Source organism: Siniperca chuatsi, linkage group LG11 (assembly GCF_020085105.1).
Source record: "Siniperca chuatsi isolate FFG_IHB_CAS linkage group LG11, ASM2008510v1, whole genome shotgun sequence".
Lineage (NCBI taxonomy): Eukaryota > Metazoa > Chordata > Actinopteri > Centrarchiformes > Sinipercidae > Siniperca > Siniperca chuatsi.
Window position 1 is genome coordinate 757,583 of NC_058052.1, and position 23,540 is coordinate 781,122.

General features: G+C 41.2%; 1 protein-coding gene across 2 annotated transcripts in view; it reads left to right on the forward strand.

Annotated features, from left to right (window-relative positions):
- The first annotated feature begins 15,708 nt into the window (after positions 1-15,708).
- Positions 15,709-23,540, forward strand: part of LOC122883923 (heterogeneous nuclear ribonucleoprotein L-like) — a 70,001-nt gene continuing 62,169 nt past the window's right edge. Inside the window, exon 1 of one of the 2 annotated variants that reach the window (XM_044213060.1) lies at positions 15,709-16,197. In XM_044213060.1, the coding sequence (XP_044068995.1) occupies positions 15,976-16,197 (222 nt within the window). In that variant the 5' untranslated portion in view covers positions 15,709-15,975. The remainder of the gene's footprint in view (positions 16,198-23,540) is intronic. The other variant, XM_044213058.1, reaches the window with a different exon arrangement.

Consider the following 23,540-nt stretch of genomic DNA (forward strand, 5'->3'; position numbering starts at 1 on the left):
TGTTGTATTGCTATGGCAACCTCTAATCCATCACTCAGAGAGGCTTTTAATAGCTGAGATTTCATAAAAGCTGTGAGAACAGAAAACTGATCTCCAGCAAACATTGGCTGTTTGGCTTCCTGATGTTCTTTGTTTGACTGTAGGGAGCAAAGTGTAAGACAGCCTTCACAGTCAGCATCATGAAACTGCAGCTGAATTTCCTGCAGGGAGGAGTGAGGGCTCTGATTCACATTGGTAACAGTGTCACAGACACAGAGGGAGAATCACTGATAACACCAACCTCTGAGGTAGTTGAGTTGGTTTATTTCCTACCATAAACTGGCTCTTCTTTTGGAGTTTCTGTTTCTTCTACCACATTTGTCTCTAAGGATAGGTTCTCACTATCTTAAAACAATAGGCAGGTGCCCATATGAACATTGAAACAGGTTTTGCTTGCTGTTATTCCTCCTGTTCATACTGGCCATTAAGAGATCCCTTCAAAATGTGTGATGGGGCACAAAAGCCACAGTCCTCATTTTGTGCACATGTTTTCTAAAGTTTATCTGAAGCTTATATTAGGCTTCAGCTGTCTGAATTAATCAAATCAAGTGGGTATCTTCCACAATTACAGTCTTTTTAGTATAAAATCCCCAATTTGTGTCTCCATGGACAGTGTTTCTCCATTGGGCTGTGGTGGAAGCACAGTAACAAAAAGAGTTCATAGTTAATACATTTCATATAAAGCTGGATGGGTAAGTGACTAACTCAATACATTTTACTATTACTAACAAAAAAGCTGCTATTAAGTGTAAAAATAAAAAAATGCATATATTATTGAAAATGATATAATTAAAACATCAAGGACTGTCTTTTGTTCAGGCATGTTCAAGTTTAAGTGTCAGAGTTGAATAGGTGGATTGCTCCTTTTTGACTGGACCTCCAAGCAATGCAATCTTAATACAGCCCAAATTCACTTATCCTAGGCAGACATGGCATTCTAGCCCCAAAACCTAAGCAATGGATTGGTGTGTTTCAGCCAATCAGATCTTATATCATGACAAATGGTTTTGATGGATGACTGATTTTGCAACTGAAGCCTGGGAAAACATTGCCATTATTTAAATGAAAATATATTGACATTACAGTACATTTGATAGAAGCTAAAATTATTACTTAAAGTCCAACAACAATTAAATATTTTTTTTTTTTTTTTTTGTCTGCTACAGCACATAGCTGCTCTGTAAATCACTTGTCTTGTGTTCTCCTTTGACACTCCTTAAAGCCGCTGTAAATCACCTAGGTACTTGTATTCCCTGTCATCAAACTGGCTTCCGTCGGTCTCGGATGCTGTGTTCGGTCCTGGTCATGTTCACTTGAAAGCTGTTAAGCCCAGTTCTGGTGCCCATTCCGGTGCCACTCCCCCGCCAGGTCCTTCCTGCCCCGGGCACTCCCCAGTGCTCCGAACTCCCATTCTGTAGAGAGTCAGCGAGCAATAGGACTACTAGCTGCATGGCTAACTGAGCTTACTAGCTAACGATCCTTGTTGTTGCATCCTCCGATGGATGGTTTTCTGACACACCCCATAAAGCTCCGCGATTTCCCTGACTTTTACTCCTGTTAAGCTGGTCTTTAACTGCTCAGCTCTGTCATGAGCCTCTGTTGGCGAGATGAGGTTGCTGTCAAGCTGCTCAGCCAAAGTGGTTATTTCCCACACCAGCCAAGCTGCTGTCATTGTCCCAGTGACAGACAAACACTGCTACTTCCGGTTGGTGCGTAAAGCTGGCCCAGGTCGGTAGGTAGAACTTGGTAAGAACTGACGCCCTAACTTGTAATTGTTGACACCAAAAGAGCACGGTGACATGTAGATGCAATAGACTGGGGGCGCTGTCTCGCTTATTGCATTTGAATATTGTCCACTGTACAGCAGGTTAAGTCTTTGAAAATGAAATGTCCATACGAGGATGTGAAAATGAAAATTGTTATTATTTCATTTTCAGTTTTACTCAAATAACATACATATGTGGAACAATATATTGCTAATGACTAAATGTGATGTCAGTGGACTTTGAATTAAACTCACTTCAAGTTAACTCAGGGATACAAATTTCAAATTCACTTTTAATTATAATTATGGCAATGTTATACTTAGCAGTACACATTGAAAAGTATTTGGCAGAAGAGCTTTCATTTTCATTTTGGCAGTAGTGATTCATTGTCAAAAATGAAATTTGGAATTTTTTCTTTACAATTTCATTTTAATGTTGGCATCTCTGAACTTCCACACAAAAGGTTTCAAGTCATATTATGGAAAAAACTTACTCAAAATTAATTGGAATACTTGGACTGGGGATTGGTTTAGTTTACAACACATATTGTAATTGCAAATCCCAAAGCATTTATTGTTATGCCTTGTGTCATAATACTGTATGAAACCATATAGACAGATCAGAGTTTCAGGGTCAACAGTCAGAATTTTAATTTTTAGGGAAGTTGCAGTGCAAAAAAAGTGACCATTTGTGACCATTCTCAAAATCTATGTGTGTAATTATGTTATTTAGCTTTTTTACTGTCCTGACACTGCCACTATCCCAACCATCTGCTCCTTACTGTACAACTGCTGACAGTCTTAATAATACATGATTATTGATTTTCAATGCTGTTACACCGTAAGTCGCTCTAGAATAATGTGATCATCTACACCAATCAGTACCAACATATGTAGGTATAAATCTATCCAAAGAACAACACATGCCTTAAAAAAGATGTTGAAAAGAAGCAATGATGTGAAGGGAGAGAGAGCCTGCAGGAAGGAACAGAAAACTGACGAGGTGGTGAGTGGGAGGGAGAACCTGGCTTTTAGCTGCACTCTGTAACAGTAAGAGAGAGAGAGTGGGGCTGTGCATGAATCATGTGAAACTGCGCTGGAAGCAAGATTTTTATTTTGAAATTCAGCTGCTTATTACATTACATACATACAGTAGGGCTGAGAGAAATGTACCATTTCCAATGAACGGAGGTCACACTGTAGTCTCACCAACTGACAACATCTTAAGCTCTGCTACTTCCAGCTCTGCCTCTTGTCTTTTCTTCAGTGCCGCTGTCTCTAAGCTGTACAACATCGCTGGTCTCACCACCGTCTTCAACACCTTTCCTTTCATTCTTGCTGATACTCTTTTATCACACAACACATCTGACACTTTTCTCCACCCGTTCCAACCTGCTCGCACTCGCCTCTTCACCTCTTTTCCACAGTCTCCATTGCTCTGAACCGTTGACCCTAAGTACTTGAAGTCCTGCACCTTTCTTCACCTCTGCTCCCTGTAACCTCACCGTTCCACCTGGGTCCCTCTCATTGACACACATGTATTCTGTCTTACTGAGGCTAAGCTTCATTCCTCTGTTTTCCAGAGCAGACCTCCATCTCTCTAGATTTTCCTCCACCTGCTCCCTGCTCTCACTACAAATCACAATGTCATCCGCAAACATCACAGTCCATGGAGATTCCTGTCTAACCTCATCTGTCAGCCTGTCCATCACCAGAGCAAACAAGAAGGGGCTCAGAGCAGATCCTTGATGCAGACCCACCTCCACCTTGAACTCCTCTGTCACACCTACAGCACACCTCACCACGGTCTTACAGCTCTCATACATGTCCTGCACCACTCTAACATACTTCTCTGCCACTCCAGACTTCCTCATACAATCCCACAGCTCCTCTCTCGGCACCCTGACATACGCTTTCTCTAAATCTACGAAGACACAATGCAACTCCCTATGACCTTCTCTGTACTTCTCCATCAGCATCCTCAAAGCAAATACTGCATCTGTTGTACTCTTTCTAGGCATGAAACCATATTGCTGCTCACAAATGCTCACCTCTGCCCTTAGCCTAGTTTCCACTACTCTTTCCCACAACTTCATTGTATGGCTCATCAGCTTTATTCCTCTGTAGTTGTCACAGCTCTGCACATCTCTCATGTTCTTAAAAATTGGCACCAGTACACTTCTCCTCCATTCCTCGGGCATCCTCTCACTCTCCAAGATCTTGTTAAACAAACTAGTCAGAAACTCTACTGCCACCTCTCCTAGACACTTCCATACCTCCACAGGTATGTCATCAGGACCAACTGCCTTTCCACTCTTCATCCTCTTCAACGTCCTCCTCACTTCACTCTTGCTAACCTTTGCTACTTCCTGCTCCACACCAGTCACCTCTTATACTCTTCGTTCCCTTTCATTTTCCTCATTCATCAACTCTTCAAAGTACTCCTTCCATCTTCCCATCACACTCCTGGCACCTGTCAATACATTTCCATCCTTATCTTTAATCACCCTAACCTGCTGCACATCCTTCCCATCTCTATCTCTTTGTCTGGCCAAGCTTTCCTGTCCTGAAGACCAAACCTGCCCATCACATTCTCATCACCTCTGTTCCCTTCACCTACATGCCCATTGAAATCTGCACCAATCACCACTCTCTCACCTCTGGGGATGCTCTGCATCACTTCATCTAACTCACTCCAGAATTTCTCCTTCTCTTCTAACTCACATCCTACCTGTGGGGCATAACCAATCACAACATTGAACATCAGCCCTTCAGTTTCCAGCTTCAGACTCATCAACCTGTCTGATACTCTTTTCACCTCTAGAACATTCCTCACAAACTCCTCTTTCAGGATAACTCCTACTCCGTTTCTCTTCCTATCTGACCCATGGTAGAACAACTTGAACCCTGCTCCTAAGTTTCTAGCCTTGCTACCTTTCCACCTGGTCTCCTGGACACACAGTATGTCCACCTTCCTTCTCTGCATCATGTCAATCTAGCCTTCCCTGTCATAGTCCCAACATTCAAAGTCCCTACTGTCAGTCCTACATTCTTAGCTTTCCTCTTCTCTCTCTCTGCCTACGAATACACCTTCCTCCTCTCCTTCTTCGTCTTTGACCAACAGTAGTCCAATTTCCACTGGTACCCTGTAGGTCAACAGCACCGGTGGCGGCCGTTGTTAACCCGGGCCCCTACCGATCCGGTATGGAAGTCATTTTCCTGATTCGCATTTTTAATTTGGCATGTGTTTTACGTCGAATGCCCTTCCTGACACAACCCTCTGCATTTATCCAGACTTGGGACTGGCACAAGAAGACACTGGCTTGTGCCCCCTTGCGGTTGCATTAGTCTCACCAACTGATAAATGGTTAAATTCTTAATTTCTTGTTTTATGTCACAAGGAGAGCGAGTCAACCAGTCTGTTAATGAAGTATGGCCAGCCCTCCAAAATACAATGGTATATATGCTGCATTGCCAGAATTTTATCCAACTCTGTAGCTGTACTGAGTTTTAGCTTTTTTTAGGTCATTGTGTAGCGCCTTTGTAGTCTCCCGACCACTCAAAGTGCTTTACACTACATGTCACATTCACAAACACATTCATACACTGATGGCAGAGGCTGCCATGCAAGGTGCCAATTGCTCATCAGAAAGAATAACTAATGCACATTCACACACGCCGAGGGCACAGCCTTCAGGAGCAATGTAAGGTTCAGTATCTTGCCCAAGGACACTTTGACATGCGGGCTGGGGGGAGCCAGGGATCGAATCGCCGATCTTCCGATTAGTGGACGACCCGCTCTTCCTCTAACCTTTAAACCGCAGCCACCACAGGTAGGTAATTATTTACTAACACGTTAGCAAACAATGATGTGTGGTGGCTGTGTACAGCGAACGGCCAGTATGGACATGGTTGAAACCAATATTAATACAAATATTACAATATGGATAAGAATATTTTTCTGCCATTGAGATACAGAGTATCATGACATGGCAAATGTATGCAAAATCATATAACATAATCAGCTTGATGTTCAATGCAATGAACTGTTTCACTGTTCTGCATTAAATAGGACGACATAAATTTGTAAAACAATAACATGGTCAAATTTTTGCATCAAACCATGTTATTGTGGCCTATTATTGTGACCAGTATTGTTACCTTAAAGCCGTAGTGGCCGAAAGGTTTACCATTACCGAGGTGACCTTGAACAAGGCTCATAACTCTCAGCTGCTGCAGTGGAGCTGCTCACGGGTCAGCAGATCAGACTGTGAATGTGGTGAATGTGTGGAGCTGTGTGAGTGTGATCAGGGTGTTCCTGAAAAAGAGAGCCCTGACTCTCAACTAGACGAGAGAAAAAACAGGAGAGTGGCGTGCTGCTGATTGCGAGTAACTGTTTACTGTTCCACGGTGATGGACAATAACTGATAACCCTTATCCCTGAAGTATACTGATTTAGTTTCTGTCTGTGTGTACTTGTTAACCTAAATGAAGTGAAACCAACAGCAAGCTCAGTGCACAGTTGGCAACATGAAAAGAAGGCTGCACCTGTAGTTCAGTTCCGCTGGTCCAGACCAAAGAAAGAAAAAAAAAACATTGTTTCCTCTCAGTTCAGGTCCATTTCCTGTTCAAACTGGCTTTTTGCAAATAAAGCAGTGAGTGTAAACATAAAATCATATGGACTGACAGGTCACTTGAATTATTTCATCACCACCTACATCATCAGGCTGCATGAACCCACAAGGAGAAATCAATGAAAACATTTTCCTGATAATCCTTACATACTTTTACTTAAATAACATTTTCAATGCAGGAGTTTTACTTGTAACAGTATTTTTACAGTGTAGTATTAACACTTTTACTTAAGTAAAGGATCTGTATACTTCCTCCACCACTAGAAATGTACATTATGTACATTAGTTGGCATGCACATTATATGCACCTGGAGTTTATCCACCCTTGTTTTTCCCCCTGGCCTGTATTGGGGACCGGCCTTTATTATTATTGACTACTTATTTGAGAAAATACAATATAAATTGTGAGAAATGATTGCTGAAATACGAGTCTCTTTGTCCTTTTTTGGCTTATGCTGTAGATCTGGATTGTCTTTGTGAATTCTACAGATTTCCATATTCAGAGGATTAAATATTGATTTGCCTGAGAATGTAATCACCATGCCTGCCTTCATTGTCTTTTAAAATAACCTGTATTAATCATAGTGTAAATATGTCTGTCACTGCAAGAGTTGGGCACTGAGGCTATAGCTAGCTAACTGTTTTCATTCAAGATGATTGTGAATTGTACAGTTTACAGAGGATCAAATATTGATTTGCCTGAGAATATGATCACTTACCTTGTCTTTTAAAATAACCTGTATTAAATTTGCCTCTGCCTGCAGTTCCCTACCAGTAATAAAATCAGGCAACACCCAACTTCTCATGTGACAATCTGCCAAATCCAACCAACAAGCCATTCTGCAGTAGGGCTTAGTCTGCTCCTATAAAATGAATACAACAAAGTGGCTTCACAAACACTGCAGCATTTTCTGCTCATATCTCATTGTATGCCTCAGAACAGTATTACATATTTCTATATAGCTGACATAATGACTTTAACAAAGTGTGTTACACATGGCTCATGGTGTAGCAACATTAATGGGGAGGTCACATGTTTTTTTTTGTTGTTTTTTTTACTTTTTATTGAAGAATTACAGACAAAAACATGTTGACGCATATCTGAGTCTAGGGGTTTCTGGTGATCTGCAGACTGCTGGTGAAGGAAGAAGGAGACTGCAGCATTCTTCACCTCACACCCAGCTGTGGGATGTTATCAAGGCAACCCAGCACACCTGCACCCACATAAACTATTACATCTCAATTCTTTTGCAATGAGAAAGTCATTGTAAAGGCAGGGTGTGATCAGAAGCCAGCTGCAGATAGTGTTTAGTTTAAGAAGGAGAATTTTCTCAACCCATAAACAAACACTTAATCCTTCAGTTTCAGAAAAATTAAACTCCACTAAATTCAAAAATCACCAAATTTAGAGATGACATGATTTTCACTGGACAGGAAGGATATGAAAATTGCAATCTGTAAAGTAACTAAAGCTGTCAGACAGGAGTAGAAGTATAAAGTTGCATAAAATGGAAATACAAGGAAATAAAAGTACAAGTTACTCTTTGTACTTAAGTACATGTCCTTAGTTAGATTCCACCACTGATCAGAGTGATGTTGAATGTCAGCAAGAGATGGAGCAATGGGAGCTTGGTTTACCTTGTGCAATTTCTCTGTAAAGCCACTGCTAAAACAGACATCTTCACTTCTTATTACCAGTACAACAGACACAGTCATTGTTTATTGGCAATATATGAATTTAGACACTGGACATGAACAAAACACTCATTCATTCCACAGTTATATTTAGTCAACAATAAAGAATGACTACAACATTAAATGCTGTTTAAAGAAGTAAAAGATTATCTACTAGATGAATACAGCATTTCTTTAAATTGTGTATTTCAGAAAATATTCTACTAATATCTGAAAAATAATATTAGCTCCAAATGAGAAGGTCACCATGAAGCAGGGTGTAATAAGAAGGCAACTGCAGACAGAAGTGGAACGTTAGTGGGGACTGCAGCTGTTATGCGGTGCACAGTTTAAGGATCCAAATGCAGAAGACCAGGAAGTGGTAAGTGGATGAGGTAGTAGGATGACTTCTGTATTTATTTATTAGTTCACAGGCAGGCAGATACAGGTTGAGGTAATGGAAAACGGGTTACAGGTTGGTAGTGATCAAAACCAGGAAATAAGTCCAACAAGGCTAAACAAATCCGACAGGGAGCAGGCAAAGTTCAAAGTCCAGAATCCAGACACAGTCCAAGGGAGACAAAGAATAACTTCCAACAGAACGCACCAGAAACAACTATCTGGCCGCTTGACATACTGTAGGTACAATGAAAACACACATATGACAGGAACAATGACCCAACAATGAACAAAGGAAAAGACCTGGACCAAATACACTAAGGTAGGGGAGACAACAAGACATAGGTGCAAACAATCAAGGAGGGGCCAACAATCTAAACTGGAGGGAAAGCAAACAAAGACAGGAAGTAAAACCACAAGACACAAAAGGGGAGGAGAATACTACAAAATAAAACATAAAATATGACAAAACCTTAAACTATAACAGCAGCAGCCTTCCTGATTTCTTATTTTTTTGCTTGTTTGTCACACTTAAATGTTTTAGATCATCAAACAAATTTAAATATTAGTCAAAGATAACACAAGTAAACACAAAATGCAGTTTTTAAATGAAGGTTGTTATTATTAAGGGAAAACAAAATCCAAACCTACATGGCCCTGTGTGAAAAAGTGATTGCCCCCTAAACCTAATAACTGGTTGGGCCACCCTTAGCAGCAACAACTGCAATCAAGCGTTTGCGATAACTTGCAATGAGTCTTTTACAGCGCTGTGGAGGAAGTTTGGCCCACTCATCTTTGCAGAATTGTTGTAATCCAGCCACATTGGAGGGTTTTCGAGCATGAACTGCCTTTTTAAGGTCATGCCACAGCATCTCAGTAGGATTCAGGTTAGGACTTTGACTAGGCCACTCCAAAGTCTTCATTTTGTTCTTCTTCAGCCATTCAGAGGTGGACTTGCTGGTGTGTTTTGGATCATTGTCCTGCTGCAGAACCCAAGTTCGCTTCAGCTTGAGGTCACGAACAGATGGCTGGACATTCTCCTTCAGGAGTTTTTGGTAGACAGCAGAATTCATGGTTCCATTTATCACAGCAAGTCTTCCAGGTCCTGAAGCAGCAAAACAGCCCCAGACCATCACACTACCACCACCTTATTTTACTGTTGGTATGATGTTCTTTTTCTGAAATGCGGTGTTACTTTTACGCCAGATGTAATGGGACACACACCTTCCAAAAAGCTCAGCTTTTGTCTCGTCAGTCCACAGAGTATTTTCCCAAAAGTCTTGGGGATCATCAAGATGTTTTCTGGCAAAGTGAGACGAGCCTTAATGTTCTTTTTGCTCAGCAGTGGTTTTCATCTTGGAACTCTGCCATGCAGGCCATTTTTGCCCAGTCTCTTTCTTAAACACTCTACTATGGCTGTCTCATCAAGCAGCAACGGCAGCAGGAAGTTAAGAGACAAGGCCTCTTGACTGCAAGTCAGAATGGACAGGCAGTAAGGGATGCATTATGTGCCTTTTTTTCCACAGTTGTAAATCATATCATCTCGTCCTGAAAAAGTGTGTTCACAAATTATTACTTAAAAGTACTCTTTTAAACACCAAGAATTTTGTTAGAGATCACAAAAACCACTGAAATCTTTTTTTTTTTTTTATCACTGAATGCGAGTGCATTACCCATTTTCATTAACATGGCTCTGCTCTACAGTCAGATGAAAATCATTCTCCTTCAGTTTCTCTCTGAAAAGTTGGAGAACCTCTATATTTTTGTGATCACCTCTCCAGGTGGGTCTCGATACAGATGATTTAGTCCACATCTGAGTTTGAATCACAAGTTCACACCTGCCTTATTATCATTAGTTCAGTTGGAAATAATTCAGCTAATTTTGAAACCCACTGCATGTGGATGTACTTGATGGAGGAGCCTGTGACCACACATCTGGATACTAGTAATCCTGTTATGGCCACGCCGGAACCTGAGGCGTTTCTATGTGTTATCCCCTGTTGGTCCCTCTCCTGCATTGTGTATGTATGTATGTGTGTGTGGGTGTGCTGGCGGGGCACAGCCCCGGGACACTCCAATCAGAATCAGAATCAGATGCATTTTGGTGGGATGAGTCTTCCGCTGAAGGTACTCCTTTGCTTGACCAGCACGTCATGGAGCGGGTGGGAGACACTGTCCAAGATTGCATGTAGTTTGGCCAGCATCCTCCTCTCTGACACCACCGCCAGAGTCCAGCTCCACCCCCACCGTCACTGGCCTTACAGATCAGTTTGTTGAGTCTGTTAGTGTCCGCCACCCTCAACCTGCTGCCCCAGCATGCAACAGCATACAGGATAGCACTGGCCACCACAGACTCATAAAACATCTTCAGCATTGTCCGGCAGATGTTGAAGGACCTCAGCCTCCTCAGAAAATAGAGGCAGCTCTGGCCCTTCCTGTACAGAGCTTGAGTGTTCTTAGCCCAGTCCAGTTTATGAACAATAAACTGAACTGGGCTAAGAACACTCAAGCTCTTTACAGAGGCAACGACACACCTGCATCTCATCCTGCCATCTACACCCTGCAGTATATCAACCCCAGGCTTCAGTCCACTCGTCGCCAGATCGTTGTTTTTAACCTCCACGGGAGGGCACGGCTCCGGCTGTTGTACTCATATTCTGTTGTTCTCATATAAACTAAAACTCAGTGCCTTCGTTATATTAGAACAATACCCACATTATGTATATTTAGATGTACCCCAAGGTTAGCACCCGTAGTCCTTAAACAGTGGCAGTAATTGAAAACGTGCTGGCTGGCTGTGCTGCCAAGGAAAGAAAACTCACTAACAATAATTAAATGTTCTCAGTTTTGTATGTAAGTAAGCTGATTATAATTACTGACATTACCCTCTCCACTCCCCACCCTTTATTAATGTGTGTGTGTGTGTGTGTCACACCCTTTTGAAAGTATTAAGTGAACGGATCATTTGAACGTGTCATCTTTCAGCCACAGTGTTGTCCAACAGGCCGAGCTGCCTGAAAGCTGATCTGAATCACAGCGTCTGTGTGAGAACAAGAGGAAGATTAAGTGTGTCTACAGGGTTAGACGAGGAGGAACAGGAAATGGCTCTGCTACATTGCATAATTCCATTTGTGACTAAGCCACACAAGCACAGACATAGATACATAAACATGCACGCATAACATGGTTGCGACCTTGTGACACTTAGACCAGTGTCACACAAATGTCTTATTTGAGCCACCGACCAACTTGTAGCATGTTGAAATATTGCAGCACTGACACATTTTAAGATTTCTGCAAGGGTTGTGTTAAAGAGGCACACTTTTTATACAGATCAGATCAACGCGTAATGATTAGTACCACTCAGCCTTAAATAAGCTCTTAGTATTATATTGCATGTCAGTTAGTAGTTTTAAAGGATTAAGCTGGCAGTATTCAAGACTGGTTTTACTGTCAACAAATTCCATGAAAAGACCCACACCAACAATGTCTTAGTCCGTCTCTCGATACCGTCTAACTTCCCTTCCCTGCCTGTGTTTCTCCACTCCAAGCTCATTGGTTCTTACTGAAGATATAAATCTTGAAAAATTACTCACAAATATATAGTTTCATTTTTTAAAAAGGCTCTGTTTGGGGACTCTTTTCAGCACGGACTAATCCACATTTGGTGCTCTAGTAAGTACTTCTGGCAGCAGGACGGTGTGTGTGGGATTGAGTCCAAATAAATTACAGTGCGGATCAGTGATGTGTGGATAGTTTTTGGACAACAATGGAGCTCTATGGCGCCTAATCACTCCATTGTTGATTTGAGTCTGCACATGGGATTAGTTAACTATAAGAAATATATAGAATATCACCAGACTTATCCTTTAAACTTTAAATACTTTAACCAACCGTGAGTTTTCAAAGCAACATTATGCAAGTAATGGAGACCCAAACAGGCCAAACAGTTTATCACACTTAAATGGAGCACAATAGGATACAGTAGTTCCTGAATGCCACCAAACTTTTACCGCTTTTTTTCTGACACAGCTACAAGCTACACACTTAATGACAGTTAGCCACAAGAACAGAAATTAAACATTAGTATAGTGAGGGTGCAGTTACAAGAGGAAACCAGAATGCGAGAGCGCATAAAGCCTCCATATTGGAGTGAAGAAATATTGAATATTGTACTGAGTTCTAGTATGCACTACTGAATTACACAACATCTATTGGATCACACAGTGGTGGAAAGTAAATTCAAGTACTGTACTTAAGTACAATGTTGAGATACTTGTACTTTGAGTATTTCCATTTTATGCTACTTCAAACGTCTATTACACTACATTTCACAGAGAACTAATGTACTTTTTACTCTACTACATTTATTTTACAGCTATAGTTACAAGTTACTTTCAGATTAAAACCATATGATCAGTTTATAAAATATAATGCATTATTATACATTAAACTACCAAACAGTATATGAAATAGTAAAAATGAGCTCCACCTCGACCAACTACAACATTAAAGTACCACTTACATATTAATACATCAGTAATGATCCAATAATATAAATATTATACTAACAAGGGCCATTCTGCATAATGAGTACTTGAAGTACATTTTGTTGATAATACTTTCATACTTTTACTTAAGTAAAATTTTGAATGCAGGACTTTTACTTGTAATGGTGTATTTTTATAGTAAGGTAATGCTGCTTTTACTAAAGTAAATTATTTGAATACTTCTTCTACCACCGTGATTACATCAGGTATGTTTATCATGTTCACCATCTTAGTTTAGAGAGTTCTTGCTCACATTTGCTAAATAGCACTAACCACATAGTACAGCTGAGGCTGCTGGGAATGCCGTTCATTTTTCAGTATTGGACAAATTAAAATTTTGACCTGATGATTAACTTCTCTCTCGTAAGAGAGTCTCTCATGCAGGAGATGTCCATTAAACAATTTATGTTCCTTATTTTGTTTCTCTGTTAATTGGCTCCCGACTCACTTCCCAATGTCCCACTCATTCAAGAGTTAACTTCAAAATGAAATGGACGTTCCATTCAGTCATTCGTTAGGCTGTTTCTTGCATCCTCTGCAGGGCAGTGACGATACCACACACTCACACACTGTGCAGTGCTTCACATCAGCTATGTTCCAATACTACACACCAAACTGGCTAAACATCATCATGCACACTATTGTACCACAATGCAATGCACAAAGAAAATTGATTTTAGCAGACAATAAGAAGCAAAACATGATGTAATCATGATGTGATTCTTTACATCACACCAACATTACGTGGGAAAGTGAGAACAAATTAAAGCCACTAATTTCTGAGTGTAGCTTAGCTATACATTTGTAATTAGTGGTGATAAGTTAGTATCCATCCGCAGAGATCATGTTATTCATCTGTTGTACTGGTCTTGTCCATCCATTGTGGCCACGACATAACCCAGAAATGATCATTAAAATTTATCTTTTGGTAAACCACTTTTGCTTCAAATTCATTGACATGAAACCACATCATTTCATACAACCTCAAGTTTCCTTGAGTCATGTTTTGTTGATGGCTCTTTTTCATTTGGTTGTCTCAGTAATACATCTCAGTGAGCCAGCATGCACCTAACTGGAATGCAGCCTTTATTAAGTTTAATAATTACACATGTAATATTCCTGCTGTGACTTGTCAAAATGTCTGCTGTAAAAAAGGTCCATTGACCGTTTGATGTTGAACAGAAAAAAAAGCCTTTCCACCAGACTGTGAAAGTGTGTACATATTATTAAAGAATTCAGTGCATGTTAGTATTGTACAGGGCTACAGCCTGCTGTGAACAGTAACATTACAACTGCTGACACCTTCTACATTCCCATGTAGTTACAGGAAAGCAACTACAGACCACACTGAGTCAGATGCCGTTGAGAAGATGCCATGATTTGATAAATAAAAGTGAAACTAGTTTCAGTTTTCACCTTAAGAAATAATACTTGAGGTTGAAAATGACAGGCAGAGCTTGATTTGGAAACACATTCTACCAGGTTACTTCCTTCAAAAGAAAACTGTTGACAGTATCCAGCAAGAGTTTATTAAAAGAGTTGTTGCTGTTGAACATTTCAAATGTAACTTTTCAATGCTGTGAGCACCACAAAGGAGATTCCATTCAAATCTCAGCGACAGATATCTCAAAACCTGGACAAATAAAACCAAACGAACTTCCAACAGAAGGAAGTGAGAACATCTGTTTTTACTTTGGGGAACTGACCTCTGCAATACGTTCCACACCCAGGCTGTCAATGGAAAGTTGATTATTTTTCATTTGGCATTGACAATGCATTTCCATTTAATTAAAAAAAAAGCTCCCTTGCACCTCCTCATGAAAACTAATAGCAGTGCTTTGCATTAGTCTTGGCAGGTTTAAGCTTCGCTCTTCTGGACAACACTGAAATGCAATACATCTCTTCACTTTGTTTTCTGTGTTGTGACTTGACATGGAAAATTCATGTCACAATGAAAAACAATTCATTCAGTTATCAAAGACCAAATGCTAAATGATTTTCCTTCAAACATGTTTTTCATTTAATTATGATACATACAATAAAAGTGTAAGTGTGTGTAAATGCATACATCTAACGGAAATACATATAAGTATTGTATTTTACTTTATTGTTGTTTGGGTTTTTTAAATGTAGGCATTTTAAATCTTCCATACAATCCCTAAATTTATGGGAGCTCAATACAAAATGTCTGGAGTACTGTACCCCTTTAATTTTCCCCACAGCATAAGAATAATACACCCTTAGAAATTCACATTGATCACCATACCATCAGCCAAAACCGCTGATCTTTACAGTTGGGTGTGTGATCAATCAATGCAGCTACCTTTGTCCCTCATAAACTTGGCTTGACCTTTTTTGGGGGACGTTATAAGCTGTTTAGAAAAATGTTCTAAGGTTAGTCCCTATAGTAAGGCCTATTGATTTCTTTGATGATGCAGCAAATAAAACGCTCTTACTGACTCTCTCTCTCTCTCTCTTTCTCTTCTTCCCCCTACGCTCTGCAATTTTAAGTCTGTCTCCTCTGTATCAAGCTAGCCCACCATTCCCCTCTGCGCTCCCTCTCTGCGCACTCCTCTGCAGCGTGTGGAGAGCTGTCTGGTGACGCATCGACACCGGCCAATCACACACCTTATCTCCAAGGTGCAGGACCAGGCTGACCAATCAGAGAACAGCATGGGGCGGGAAGTGTCCAGTCCACTCACACCTCCACACAGAAAATTACTGGCGTTGGAGAGCGACAGAAAGACAGACGGGGACTGAGAGTGGATCCGCGAGACAGGTAGACCAGGAGCCACAGACAGACCCACGGAGGCTGCTTAACGAGGAGACACTACGGGATAGCTGCTCACATGGACGTGTCAGTTTGAGCAGCTCCAGACACAGACTCTCCAACAGGTCCACCGCAGCCGCGAGCATGTCGACGGTAGAAGGAGCCGACCAGCGCGAGGAAGGGGAGTACGGAAGGGCGGCAAAGCGGCTGAAAACGGAGGCGAGGGAGGCGGAGGAGAGGGAGGAGGGGGAAGAGGAGCTGGAAGAGGGGGAGGATTCGGACTCCGGCTCGCTGCCCGGTAACGGAGAGTCAGCGGTGGACAACCGGGCCCGGTGGAGCGCCAGCCAATACGGAGCAGGACGAAGGGTGAGGAGAGCAAAAATATTATCTAACGTTACCGTGCAGCACAGCATCACAGGCGGCCGCGTGCGTGTGCGCGCCCGCGTGTCATTGTGTCCGCGAGCGAGCATCTCCTGGCTGTCACACACCACAGGTTCGCCGGCTCCATGTCAGCACGGTGCCACTTTTAACAGCAGTGACATGGAACTAGCAAGGCTAAAGAGATTACCTGATAAGAAAGCATGTACACACTGAGAAATTGGCCTATATAATTGCAAATTTTGTCCCATGTATTATGTCCTACTTTTCATAATGACTTTTTATTTTCCTCGAATTTAAAACAAATAGTGCTGCGCATCAAATGTTGACTCAGTTGTGTGGGGTTAAAGCTGTTACCTGCTGTTAGCAGTTAGCTGCGACATTTCCTCCCGGCTCCCTGTGAACTGTGTTGAGTTTCAGAACACTTGGAAGGGTTACTGTACCAACCTACTGGCACACACTCAGGGGCCCAAAGGGCCCAAACCAGAGCCCCTGCTTGGAGGAACTGTTAAAACCATTTGCCATTGGAAAGTCCCAATCTTAGTCCTTTAATACTGAGTATCTGGCAATCTTGAGCCCAATCTGAGATTTATTTTAGATTATGATTGAGTTTTGTTCTAACCTAATATGCCTGCACAATGCATACTTACGCTACAGTTAGCCCATATTGCGATTAGTAAAGCAATGTAATGTTAAATGTGTTAGACGGTCTGAAGACAGAATGGCTCTGCTGTAAAGTTATAATCCTTAAGATTTCAGTCTCGGGCCCGTTTAACAAAAGCGATTTGTGAGCACTGCTGACATGCAAGTTGCTTATGGGGCCAGCGTGATGTTTCACAAATGATTGTTGCTCGCAAATTGCAGATAAACTTGTGAGTCCTACAGGGCTCTCCACCCTGAATACGTCGCAGGTGTGGTGTTTCCGGGCTCCAGGGTGCGACCACACCAAAAATCTGTCAAGTGCGCAAAACATTTTCATTGGTCACACTGGTGCGCCTGAAATTTAGCAGGTCTGATTAAAAAAATAATGTATACAAATATTTTTTAACAAACACTGGGTGTGCAGTGGTGATCCGCAACCGCATGTAGCCTACGCATAAATCATCCACCCGAACACTTTTCTCAGAGTTAGAGACCCGCACCACATGGACATTTCTCTCTAAATTGCCTAAATTGCCTTTTAAATGATGTCGAGCAGTGCAAGCTTTCCAGGGGATTTCTTTATTGTTGTGCTTTCTTTAACAATTTACTTTAATGATCAGAGAGGCTGCTGTCAGTCATTTTAAACGTTTCCATGGCGCAGTCATGTCAACACCATGGGACATTTAAGCAGCAAAACTAAAAACTGTAGTTATAAACTTGACAGAACAGAGGAAACAGAATCAAACTTTTAGCTTCTGAAATACATTTTGAGACAGCTGTGATGGAGCTCAGGATTTATCAGGAGGACGGCTGCTTTACTCCAAACACTTTCACTGTATGAACCTGGACTGCGTGTGAAGAACACAGAATATTAACATTAGATCCTGATCGATCCTGTTTGGAGATTTAAATAATTAATGAAGTTATGCTGCTGTGCCTCGTGCGTAAATGTGCACAGCGTCTCTCTTAATGGGGAGACGCTTCACCATTTTTCACCCACCTGTAACCCATCCGCTTTAATCACAATGTTCGTTTTTATGACCCGGCCCGTCAGATCCGTTTATTATCCGCAGGCCCCGATATAACCGCGATCCACGCATCACTATTGGGAACAGAGCTTTTGCTGTTGGAGCATCGACTTTCCGAATTGAAACTTTAAATATCACAGTGTTTCCAAGAAACAACTCCCCCACAACAACAACAATTTAAGTCCATTAAAAAAAACATTTATCTGCATCTTTATTCCTGTTTATAATCATTAAGAAATTACCAATGTGTATGGAGCTGACAAAAAAGGTAATGCTTAAAATGTATTATTGGGTGCACCGAAATGAAAAGGATAGGTGCACCAGTGCCAACAATGTAAAAAGTTAATCTGGAGCCCTGTGTTTGTTTTGGTTAGTGAAATGTGTCACAATGAACACAAGAGGAAATGATCTCAAAATGCACATCACAGCTTTCATATTGTAAATTAGTTTGAAACAGGTCAATGGTTGATTTGGCGACACCTGTGGTTACTGGTAGTAACTGTAAATGTGTCTCAGTAATACAGGTCCCAGAGTTCTGTTGGAAATGATACTTGTATCAGTCAATGAGGGCAGCAAACACACCTGTCAAAAATGCAGTTTCTGTATCTGCTTTAAGTGTCTGTGCCAGGCTCTTATAATGTGACCCTGAACACCAATGGTGAATTGGTATTGTATGTCTTTAGGGTTTGGTTAATTCATAGGGATAAACAGTAATGGCTGTCTACATTGCTTTAAAAGGAGTACTTCAACATTTTGTGAAAGGCACTTATTTGCTTTCTTTCTGCGACTGAGATGAGGAGCTGGATATCAATCTCATGTCTGTGTGTTAAGCAGCTAGCCTGGCTCTGTCCAAAGTAAAAAAATACACCTACTAACACCTCTAAAGCTCACTGATTAACATGTCGTATTTCATGTTTTTGTTCGTTTAATCTGTACACAAATAGAAATGTAAAAATGACAATTTGTGGTTTTGGGGGAGTTACATGCTGGAGGTATTTTTTGGTGAACAGCAGCGAGGGACAGCAATGCCAAATACCGGACTGGACCGGTAATACCGAATAGTACCACTAGGTGTTGCACGTGACTCAGCAGCTCCCGAGTGGAACCTAATGAGAGCCCATGACTGAGAGAGTAGCGGCACCACAATCAGGGCAACTGAGTGACACATCATGTTTTTATTTCTCACAACAACCATTCAACTTAACTTTTCTTCTTCTAAAGCCGATGTCACTAATAGGCGGACCGTGGTCCGGGTCCGGACCCAGACACCGTCCTATCCGGACCTATAACCGATAAATTAATGAGAATTCTCAAATTATTGAAAATTTTTACATTTTGACGGAACGTTTCTATTTTAACCGGCGCAGCTTTTCTAGCCTTTACAGCACTGCTTAGTGGCCTGGGAAACTCCAATTGCATGCTACTCAGCCAATCAAATCTATGCATTCTGTTAAACATTGTGACTCAAGTCAGTGAGTGAAATACACACACACACACACACACACACACACGGGAGAGATGAGACGGGAGACAGTCTCTTTTGAATATTAATTGAATACCCCTGGCCTAAACAAACATAATATTATGTTAATCACATTGTCATATTGCTTACTAATGCAATACAAGTTGGATATAGCGCCTTCTGCACAGGTTGCTGTTGTAGGCTACTTTTTAGTTTGCTAGAACTTCTCATAATGACAAATGCCGGTTCAGTCGGTTCGCATAAAAATTTAACCGGTTTAAGCTTGTACACCAGACTGGACTGGACCAGCAAAACTGGAAACCGACCCAACCCTACTTCCCAATGCCAAATTTGATCTGATATGTATTTTAATTTAACGTTTATTTATATTTTTGCTATAATACAGCTGTAGAGTGGACACTTACACCTACAGTCTGGGGCGTGGTGCATCTACAAAATGCACATTTGAGTGTGGATCTTTGCACTTTTTTTTTTTTTTACATTTTCCTCATTCCTCGCCAAAATACTTTCATTTTGGCTCTGTTATCGAGAGTATATTTACTAGGGCATCCATGACTGTTTATTAGTATAGTTGCTGGACAAACTAGAACAAATTATTTACTTACCATTTATCTCTCTCAAAACCTAACACGGCAGCAGCGGATGGCCGCCCACCACTGAGTCTGGTTCTGCTCGAGGTTCCTGCCTCTTAAAGGAAGTTTTTTCTTGCCACTGTCGCCAAGTGCTCGCTCATGGTGGGATTTGTTGGGTCTCTGTAAATAATATTATAAAGAGTACGGTCTAGACCTGCTCTATAGGAAAAGTGCAATGAGATAACTTCTGTTATGAATTGTTATATAAATAAAATTTAATTGAATTTAATTTTATCATGTATACTTCTCCTTGGTACTTTCCCTATATGCTTTACTTCTTTCACCCTGTTGGTGCCACATACACATATGATATATTAAAATCTCTGGCTCATTGAGGAGATCTGTATATTTTTTTGCTACAGGCATGTTAGAGCATGTGTTAGAATGGCACCACTTTGCCATTCTAACACACTTTACACTTTAACACAGCCCCAGATACACACAGCTCTCTATCTGCTATTCGTACTACTGCTGTTATGACTAAAAGCACTAAGGCTGAATTCAGACCAAATCAGCCGCTTCTCATTTGAGTGGGGGTAGTTGGTTTATGCTGCGGTGTGCAGCAACCTGTGGCAGAAAAGTTGAAACACAATCAACTCTTGGAGAAACACAACCCAACGTCACGGCTGCGGTGGCCAATCCGGCGATCAGACCGGTCAAACTGCTCCACAGTCAGCCTGAAATATCACTGAAACCAACTATCCAGGCGGAGTTCATGAGTTCACCAACTATGATATTCTCCCGGTTGTGTCTTTGCTTGGTTTATTTCGTGTACCCAGCTTCGATCTCTGTGTCTGGCTTACAGTCAATGCTGAAAATAGAGATCCACGAAGCTTCCTTTGGTTTGTGTTCATTTGTTTGAGAGAGAGAGAGAGAGAGACAGCTGTGGTCGAACGACCTCGAGAGTGAATGAGGAGAGGGAGCGCCGGTAGCGAGAAAGCCGGTGATTCAGAGAAATAAAACGTTATTTTCTGATTGTTTCACAGCGCTTACGATCCAAAGCACAAATAAACACAACCACACCCCCACACACCGCTGCACAACCCTGCGGCTAATCACTGCAACGCATGATTTGGTCTGAATTCAGCCTAAGGGTACTACCTCTGTAACTACTACTAACACATTGAACATCCTAGCACACGCTAAGTACCCCCTAGCAGCACACATTCACCATGCAAACTAATGTACATCTAATACACCCTAATAAATCCCAAGCAACAACCATACGCCTGCCCAGAATACTGTAGTTTTTTCTATATAAGTTTAGGGTTGGTAGAGTAATCAGTCACTGTGTGCCTGGCAGAAAAAAATGTATTATAATAAGTTCCATATGTCAAGTCTGCTATCATTAAGTGTTGCGGTTAGCTGTGTTGCATGAGGTGTGATCATGACCAGTGCTTGTGTAATAGGCTCAACACATGGAGTGTGAACACATGGAACAGTTGATTAACATTCAACTAACATCAACTGCTTTCATTGCTTACACTGTCACTTCTTTAACTCCTCAAGTGCTTCAACTCTCATACAACATCTCACAAGTAAAGAATGAACATTTTAAAACATTTCAACTTGTTTACATTCTTAACAGGTTAAGAGATTAAAATTGTTTCAAATGTTTCAACTACATATTTTAAGCAGCAATCACATGTTCTAGTAGTTATTTAACTGGAGGGTGCAACTTTTAATATCATGGTCAGTCGTAGATGCTTTTAGATTACGGATAGTTTTTCAGAAAGAACAATGAAAGAAACCCTCAATGAGAGATTGTATTACTGAACAGCAGCTGGACAAGACTCAGAGCCTCATGGCTGTGGCTATTTCCTGGAGGCACTACGTACCAGTGCAGACCCGGTACGTATCGAACTCAAAAGAGATCGGTACAAAAGATTTGTTCTCAATTTTTTGTCAGCACTACTTCTCTACCAGCTGCATGACACACAGCAAACTGAAACTTTCTATTATAGCTTCTTAGGCCAGATGTTGTTAAACAGGGTCTGTGGTCTGCTGTGTGTCTGTTCAGGGGTTCTATATGTGTTATTGAGTTTATGTATAAGAGAGTAACAGAGATAAATGTGTATTGTACATGCAACTATGTGCAGAGATAAATAACCAACATAGTAAACAGAAGTTTTTTGGTTCCAGTAGAAGGATGTAACATACACGTGGCTATCACTGTCAACCACACTGCGTTAGTTCACCGTGTTTCCTTTCTCACTGTCTCTCCATTACAGGATGCAGGGGTACTAGATTGGCACACACACACACACACGCACTTTCCTATACTTGTGAGAACCCTATTGTCATAATACATTCCCTAGCTCCTAATCATCACAACTAAATGCCTAATCCCAACCCTTACCTAAACCTAAAATCTAACCCTTAAAACCAAGTCTTAACCTTCAAACCCTTTGAAGTAGTGAGGACCGGCCAAATTGTCCTCACTTTCCAAAAATGTCCTCACTCTGTAGGTTAAAAAAATGGGTTTCAGTCCTCACTATGTAGCAAGTACAAGTACACACACACACACACACACAAGCCTGAGTGAAGGTGATACCTTGCTGTGTAATCAGCATTACATGCATGTAGTCTAGTTTCCACACACACTCAGGTATGCATGAACATACACAGTTACACACACGTCATCTGATCATTAGTGGGTGATTAAGAAGATGGATGGGCTACTTAGGGATGTTCATTCCTTCAACCATTATTTACAGTCGGAAAGATACATTGAGGCATAGCAGTCCTGTTTTACAAGTGTGCAGTTCACAATTTAAAAACAAGATCATAAAAAGAGAAACAACATAAGAAATATAAATTACTCAAAACACAAGGGTAGCAATACAAGTATTGTAAAAAATTATCCATAAAACATCTAATGATTTCTTGAATGGCTATTGGATCCTCAGACTCACATCAAAGACGCTTTTAGAGTTGCTACAGAGGGCTTGTTAGCTTTGTTATATTTGGTCTGGTTGCTTCAGCACTAATTTGATTCAGACCCCGTTTACACCTGCCGTTAACATGCGTCTTGAGTGATCCAATCACAAGTGGACAGCTCTAAGTATGTCAATTCACACCTGGCATTAGAATTCGTCTCCACATGCGTCTCGATTGACCACTTGTGATCGGATCTCACTTCCCCGCTATATATGCAAATAAACACGTACATCATTTCCGTTGGCAAAGACCAAATGTTTTGTTTTTAACCTGAATACGATGATGAATTTACTGTTTCAGAACACAAATGAGACAGAATTAGGTTGGAAAAACGAGAGACGCTGTCGGAGCGGAGTGTTTCTGGGGGTCCTATTAGCTTTAAGGCTTAAATAAAGCTTTATTAAACATCCTCCTCCCGGCAGTCCACAGCTCCTTTGCTAGTGGTGTAAACACCAACACTCCCCCGGTGCTCCGAACTCCTAGTCTGTGCAGAGTCAGCTAGCGTTAATAGGACTGCTAGCTGCACGGCTAACTGAGTTAACTAGCTAACAGCAGCTACAGTTAGCGGTTAACAGTCTATGGCGGTTATCTATGCAATAAGTAAAG